The sequence below is a fragment of the Parasteatoda tepidariorum genome, chromosome 4 (genome assembly GCF_982258835.1).
Source record: "Parasteatoda tepidariorum strain Cologne lab strain chromosome 4, Ptep-v5.0, whole genome shotgun sequence".
NCBI lineage: Eukaryota > Metazoa > Arthropoda > Arachnida > Araneae > Theridiidae > Parasteatoda > Parasteatoda tepidariorum.
Window position 1 is genome coordinate 81,901,163 of NC_141758.1, and position 8,002 is coordinate 81,909,164.

An 8,002-nucleotide genomic window follows, 5' to 3' on the forward strand; every position below is an offset into this window, starting at 1 on the left:
GGATTGTATGCAGTTGTACGTATGATTTCAACACCCAGAATTTGTGCTAATTTCTTGAAAGTGAAGGAATCCAGTTGTCTTCCCTGATCATTTGAAATTCTAACAGGAGCACCAAACCGTGAAACCCAATTAAAAATCACTGCTCGTGCTACTGTATTTGCCGTGATATCTTGCAGAGGTACCACCTCAACCCATCGTGTAAACCGATCAATTAAAGTTAAGCAGTACTTATATCCTCGACACACCGGTAAAGGGCCAATCAGGTCCAAATGCACGTGCTGGAACCTAGCATTAGGCACAGGAATTTTTCCCAATGGTGATATTACGTGTCGATGTATTTTAGCCTTTTGGCAACTTAAACAAGTGCGACACCACTGAACAATGTCTTTTCGAATTGAAGGCCAAACATATGTACTACATAACTGTCTTAAAGTAGATCGGGCACTGATGTGTGCAAGATTATGTACAGAATCGAAAATCATTTTTCGAAATTTCATGGGTACATACAAACGAGCACTAGGTTGGGAGACATCAAAATACAAATTTACATCAGAATTAGGCAAAACAATTAATTTAAATTTAAGATTAGTAACATCTGGATTTTTTAAATATACCTGCAATTCCTCATCAGTCAACTGCTCAGCTGCAACTTGCACATAATCAATTTTGTCAGGAAAAGCAATTTCTTTAACCCTTGACAACGCGTCTGCCACTAAGTTTTCTGCGCCTGCTAAATATCGTAAGTCACAAGTAAACTGTGATATAAATTCTAGTTGTCGTAAACGTCTAAGAGAGCACTTTTCAAAACTTTGGGCAAAGGCGTGTGTCAAAGGTTTGTGATCAGTTATAACATGAAATACCCTTCCTTCCAACATATAACGAAAATGAATTATTGACAAATAAATCGCCAAAAGTTCTTTGTCATAAACAGAATATTTAACTTGGGCATTATTTAACTTTTTGGAGAAAAAGGATAGAGGTATATAACCAGATCCAGTTTTTTCATGTAAGGTGCCTGCTACTGCAATGTCACTAGCGTCCGTAAACAGCACTAACTGGCAATCAGGTGCCGGGTGAGATAGCTGAGTAATGTTTACTATACTTTCTTTGCATTTTTCGAAAGAATGTTCTAACTCTGCAGTCCAGCTAATAGTTTTACTATCGCCTTTTTTACTACCCCCAAGTAAAGCGTTTAACGGGGCATGCAATTCTGCCGCTTTGGGAATAAATCTCCTATAGAAATTTAAACACCCAAGAAACCTGCGTAAATCTTTTAGAGTTTTGGGTTTAGAATAATTAACAATTGCATCTACTTTATGTGGTAAGGGTTTAACACCATGCTCATTTACTAAATGTCCAAGGAAGGGTACTTCAAAAGATCCAAAAATACACTTAGAAGCATTAATTGTTAAACCATATTGTTTTAAACGTTCAAATATTAAACGTAAGTGATACAAATGTTCAGTCTCGTTAGCACTTGCCACGAGAATATCATCAATATAAGCAAATACAAAATCTAAACCATATAAAACTTCGTTGGAAGGTTTGAGGTGCATTACACAAACCGTAAGGCAGATACAAAAATTCAAATAACCCAAAAGGTGTTATAACTGCAGTTTTCTCAATGTCTTGTTCTGCTACGGGAATTTGATTGTATATGCTTTAACAAAATCTATAATACTAAATACTTTCTTGCCAAACAGATTTTGAGAAAAATCCTGCAAATTTGGTAGAGGATATTTATCAGGCCGAGTACAGGCGTTTAAAGCTCTGTAATCGCCGGTTGGTCGCCAATCAGAGTTACTTTTTGGGACCATGTGTAGGGCGCTGGCCCAAGAACTTTTAGATGGCCTACAAATACCGTGTTGCAGCATGAAATCAAATTCAGATTTGGCAGCTTGAAGTTTAACAGAATTCAATCTGCGAACTCTTGAAGCGACCGGAGGACCAATCGCGTTAATATAATGCACTGTATCGTGCTTAATTTTAAGATAATTAGGTCTAATTCTAGTAATTTCAGAAAATTCCTGAATTAAATCGTGATATTTAGTATTGCCAAATATTGTTTTAACACTTTGGATTGAGGAAGGAAAGATTTTACCTTGATGAGCCAAAGACGTTTTCGTATCAATTAATTTCTTATTTTTAAGATCGATTAACAACTCAAAATGTCATAAGAAATCTGCGCCTAAAATTGGTTTTGAAACATTCGCAATTATGAATGTAAAATCAAATTTTCGATGTAAACCGAAATCTAGCGACATAAGTTTGACACCAAATGTTTTAATAGCAGTGCCGTTAGCAGCATGTAACACATAATTTGATGTTGGCCTGCAACCTTTAAATGTTATAGGCAATAAACTTACATCAGATCCGCTATCGACCAAGAACATTAACTTAGTTTTGCGATCAGAAACAAAAAGTCGGTGGCTAAATTTTAAATTCTCACTACTATTAACCACCAGACTAATAGTAGAGCTCATCAGTTTAAATTAAAATTGCAAGGCTCTATACATTTGTGTGCTTTTTCAGCATATTTCCTATGATACCAACAAATTTTCGTTACGCTAGCTTGACTCTCTGCTTCACCTTTAGAAGTGTGAGAAAAACTTTTCGAAACATTTGGTTTGGAACGCGAACGACTACGGGATAGACTTCGGTCTTTACGCATAGATTTTATTTCGTTCTTCAACTCTGCCAAATCCGTAGACATTTGAGCTATTTTTTCATTAAGTGAATCTCTATTTACAACTTCATTACAACTTGAAGCAGCAGAAAAACTAGTTACTTCCGAAACCTTATCAGCCAAAGTTGATAAAGTGTCTAAACCTTCCGTACTAACACTTAAAATAGACTGAATAGATGAGGGTAAATGAGATAGCCAAATAGATTTAATAACCTCATTTGAAAAATTAGATCCTGCTAATTCTCGCATATGTCGCAGCAAGGCAGACGGCTTAGAATCCCCCAATGCAAGGTCCTGAAGTAAAGTTTGAATTCTTTTACTCTCGGACAAGGAAAATTCTGCAATAAGTCTATCCTTAACGGCAGTGTAAGGCTTTTCCAAATTTGGGTTTCTGACCAAGTCCGCAATTACTTGCATAATATTCTGATCAAGAACAGAGATTAAACAGCAATACATAGTAGATTCAGAAGTAATCCCTGATAATTTAAAATTAGCCTCAATCTGCGTAAAATATAGACTTGGATTTTCAATCCAAAATCCAGGTAAGCGAAGGCCAATTTTATGAATTTCAGTTTCAGTTCCCATTTTATCTTTATCAGTCATTGTAACACCAACTAAGAAACTAGTTAAAGATTCACTTATGAAAATTTTCAAACTAAATATATATATATATATAAATATATATATATATATATATATATATATATATATATATATATATATATATATATATATATATATATATATATATATATATATATATATATATATATATATATATATATATATATATATATATATATATATATATATATATATATATATATATATATATATATATATATATATATATATATATAATTCCAATCCAAATATATATTCCAAAAACATAATAAACACAAGGGTCACCAATTGAGGGGGAGGAACCCTCTCATATTAAGTTGAAGACAACTATGGCAACAATAAACTAAACATTTATTTAACAACTGAACATAACAAGCTAAAACAGAAACATAAAATTAAGTAAGACTGTGTGGGATAGAGACTGAGTAAAGTTCGAAGCTTCTTAAATACTGGGGAAGATCCAAGGTTGCCGATCGTGTGTTTGTAATCCCGTTGATTCTTTTGGCGCCTACGCACCATGCCTGGCGCCACAGACTTTTGAAATTTCAATTGTAAACGGAATTTTTTTATGACCTTAAATTAAAATTTTAAGGCTTGCAGCAAAAAAAAAAATTTTTTTTTTTACTGCATTGATTTTTTTACAAAGTAGTGAATTATTATTTTTTCATTCTAAGAACCTGTGCCTATAACATATGTAAAACTTATTTTAATATCGAGTGAAATAATTTAATATGTTGTGTAACTAAATGGATAATCCCAAGAAACTGAATCGAAAATATAAAAACTTCATTGATTTAAAAAAATAATAGATGATAATAAAAATAGACATGTTTTGAGCGTCCAATAATAAAAGTCACAAGTTATCCAAGCCTGACAAGTCTTGAGCATGGGCGATTATATTTGAAATCTCGAAACATGTCGACTTTTACTTCCCTCTTCATATGTTTTGAAGCCAGTTGCGTTTTTATCGTCAATTATACTGTTTTACAAAAGATATAATTTTGAAATATATAGAATCTCCGATGGCGATGATATCATTAAATCTATTAAATTAAGTAGAATGAGATGGGCCGGGCATGTAGTGAGAATGAGCCCAGAACGAACAGCATTGAGAGTCTCTAATGCAACCCCCTCCAATAAAAGGCCAAGAGGAAGGCCCAAAAAGAGATGGAAGGACTGTGTGGATGAGGATTTTGCCATCCTAAAAGTAAAGAACTGGAAAACAATTGCTGGGAGAAGGGCAGAATGGGAAAAACTTCTGAGGAAGGCCCAGGCTCACAAAGGGCTGTCGTGCCAATGCTGATGATGATACTGTTTTACATTTGGGTCTTGATCATTATTTTGATAAGGATTTTACACTCGTTAAAGTAAACATATGCATTTTAATATTTTATCAGGATTCATATGGTCTTGAAAAACGTAAGAACATCAATATTGTAAAAGTTATATTTAACTTAAAAATTAACATTTTGACACCAGATAATTTGAGTTAATGAAATTAAATATTTTATCTTTTAAGCTTTTGTGCCTCCATTTCAGTATCTTAAGGATCTTACGAGCTCTGTTTAAAAAGAGAGCATCAGATATATATAAGAAAACAAAAATAACCATAGTAGCAGTATTTGGTGGTAAATGTAGCTTATCGTAATTGAAGAATATGCTGTGCGATATTTTATGGTGAATTTGCGAACGTATAAGTTTCAGAATGTATCGAAACATGAGGATGCTATTTGCTAATCATCTTTATCCAAAGAAAACGATGTAACCTAAATATCTAGTAGAATGAAGCGATTTTTTAAACAATGAATCCTACAATATGCAACATATTATTTCAATATCTTATTCTTAAACATAACATATTTCAATCTTTTTAAAATGCCACTAAACATTCAGCAATTCCTTGAGTTATAGAAAAAAGAAATATCGTAAATTATAGAAAACTTTGTGAATGTGCATTAGAATTATTATACAATCTACATTTTATTTTACAAGCACTTTTTTTTTTCTTCAAACTTTCTTGCCTAGAAGACTCGATTAAAGCCGTAAAAATGATTATCCCTAAAATTTTGTATACAGCTATAATAAGTTATGTTCATTTGATTTTAGTATAAAATCCTCGAATAAATATAGTAAAAACAGTGTAATCTAAATAATATCAGATAAAAAGTTCCTGTATTTAAATTCTAAAAACTATCATAAATAATTTATAAATCGATTCAAATTTACTTTTCAAAGGAGATTAAAATATTTTTTTTTTTTTTTTTGCTTTTTGGACAGAAATCCCCTAAAAAAATTGTTTATTGCTTAGAAACTTCGAGATATTTTCTATTAACAATAAATTAAACCTCTCCGAGCAATCACTGAACATTATTTCAATTTTTTTACAATCAGAGCTTGGTTGCGTAGCAACCTAGTAAAATTAAGCACTCCTCTTTTGAATTAGTCAATGGGTTATCTTAAAATATTTATTTGCGCAGGCGACTTTTTTTGGCGGTATTCTGGACTATCGCCAAATATATAAACCTTTATTGCGGCCCAATTTACCACCCAATTTTTTTAAAATTTTGTCTACCCCCCCCCCCTAATTTAAGTGTCTAGATTCCAAATATGCAAAAAAAAATTATATGTTTATTCAGAGAAATTACGTTTTTGTGTCTGATTTCGTAACTTAATTAATAGTTAGCACTAATTAATTAACATATTTGAGGTCACCCCCAGGAACCATTAAGATTGACACTTAGTTCGTGAAAATCCGATCATTAGAACGAAAGTTATTCAGGGTGATTCGTTTTTTTTTTTGCGGACTGTACATAATTATAATTTTTTAGATAATACAAAAGTTGAAGTGCGATTTCATGTAGCAACAGCATCATGGATACCAGAAGTAGCAAGAGAAAAACTTTTAAAACTGGTAATTTTTAATTTTTATTTATTATTGATTAATAAAAAAAAATTTTGTGAATCTTTATGCATTTTGAGAACAATTATGTAGTCTGCCAATAAAATTTATAATTTTTTTTGTATAATTTAAGAATTAAATCCTCCTCTGTCGGCATCAGATCTCATACATCTACCGTTTTTTTGTGCCCATATGGTTGGCATCGCATGTCATGAGAGGATGAGAAAAATTTTGTCATTAAAATTGCCGCTTATTACATTTCTCTTTAAATCACACAATTATTTTTGTATTTCTGAATATTGCTTGGAAATGGTGCAAGTAACCACACTTTCTTTACAATTTTCGAAGTGAGATTTCCTACCTTAAATTAAAATTATAATCATTTTGTACTTTCTGTAATTTTGCTTTCATTAGCATTAAAATAATTTCATTGGTATTAAAATTAATTATTAGCATTAATTAATTACATTAATTAATTAGTATTAGTTATTTCATCAGTATTAAAATTCTTTTCCAAGGTATTTTTTTACCTAATTTTAATAATTATTTCATACAAATATTGATCTTTAACAGGTTAAAGCAAAAGAGTTAACAAATATGTTATCAGAGTGTATTTTTTTAATATAAAACTTGGGTGCATTGCAGAGAAAACTGGTGATCAGTGGACAGGACGTCACATATTTCATGACCAATTGGTCAAGCAGAACTACTTGCTGTCAAAAATATTTAGCATTTGAGATTTAGGATAGAACATTTATTAATTTTCAGCAATAAAAAAAAGCACTTTTTTGGAAATTTAAGAAAGAAATCAGGCAGAGAAGGGGTTAAACTTATAAACATTGCTTTTTATTAATTTTTTCTGTCATACTTTTCCTTCCTTAAAAAGTTTCCCTTCGTACTTTTAATTATTTATCTCCTGAATATTTTTTAAAATCTGATTTAAAAACTTTTTTGTGTGTGCTTGCGAACATTGTGACAACTTTTTATTAACTTGAAATTTTAGATTTAAAAAAAATGTTTTTTAGGATTCATATTACAATCTATTCAATAATTTAACAAGAGTATTTTAGTGAACTTGATTTTGAATTTATTTATATCCGATTTTTTTTAACCCCTTGAAAAATTAAAATTATGAATTATATATTTTTTTTAATGGCGGGCACTTGGGATGTATTGTCCCATTGGCCTCATATACCAGGACTGCTACTGTTTATTGAATCATGTAATTTAGTTTTTGATCGGTATGCAGTGTATTTTTTAAAATAAAAACCTGGATTTCATTGTACAGAAAAAAGCAAACAAAACCACTAAAAATGAAATGATGCTTTATGATGTAAAACAAACGCATTTAAAAACTAATTAAGATCACAATTCATCAATAACAGAGTTGCCACTCCACAGGGAGAACAAGGAATACCTGGAAAATACAAGGAATATTAAAATCATCTAAAATAACAGGGAAGATGCAGTGAATTTAAAATTTTCTTTACAAACTGGGAAAATACAAGAAATTATGTTTCTTATTTTTGTCTTTTAAAAAATAGTAACCTCTCAATACGTAATCTAAGGGATATTTAAGTATGATATTCCAACTATATTAAACTATTTCGTTTACTATAGCATTATTTAAGTATGTTCAGCTATTCCTTTTTTTCCCCTAAGTTTTTCCAGCAATTATAATTATAGCATAGTTAGAAAAATACAGCTCATACAAGAGCACAGTGGTCGTGTTTTTCCTCTTATTGTTTCCTCTTAATGTCTTGTATGTACAGGAAATTATTTTTCCAGATTTG

At 31.1% G+C, this 8,002-nt stretch overlaps 1 protein-coding gene across 1 annotated transcript; it reads right to left on the reverse strand.

The window, feature by feature from the left end:
- Positions 1-2,482: 2,482 nt before the first annotated feature.
- On the reverse strand, positions 2,483-3,289 carry LOC147811833 (uncharacterized). The gene has a single exon (XM_087162229.1). It carries the CDS (start codon positions 3,287-3,289, stop codon positions 2,483-2,485), a length of 807 nt encoding a protein of 268 aa, XP_087018355.1.
- Between the last annotated feature and the right edge of the window lie 4,713 nt (positions 3,290-8,002).

Bases quoted from the DNA above. Each gene is read 5' to 3' on its own strand.
- LOC147811833 (XM_087162229.1), bottom strand. From the start codon at position 3,289: ATGACTGATAAAGATAAAATGGGAACTGAAACTGAAATTCATAAAATT.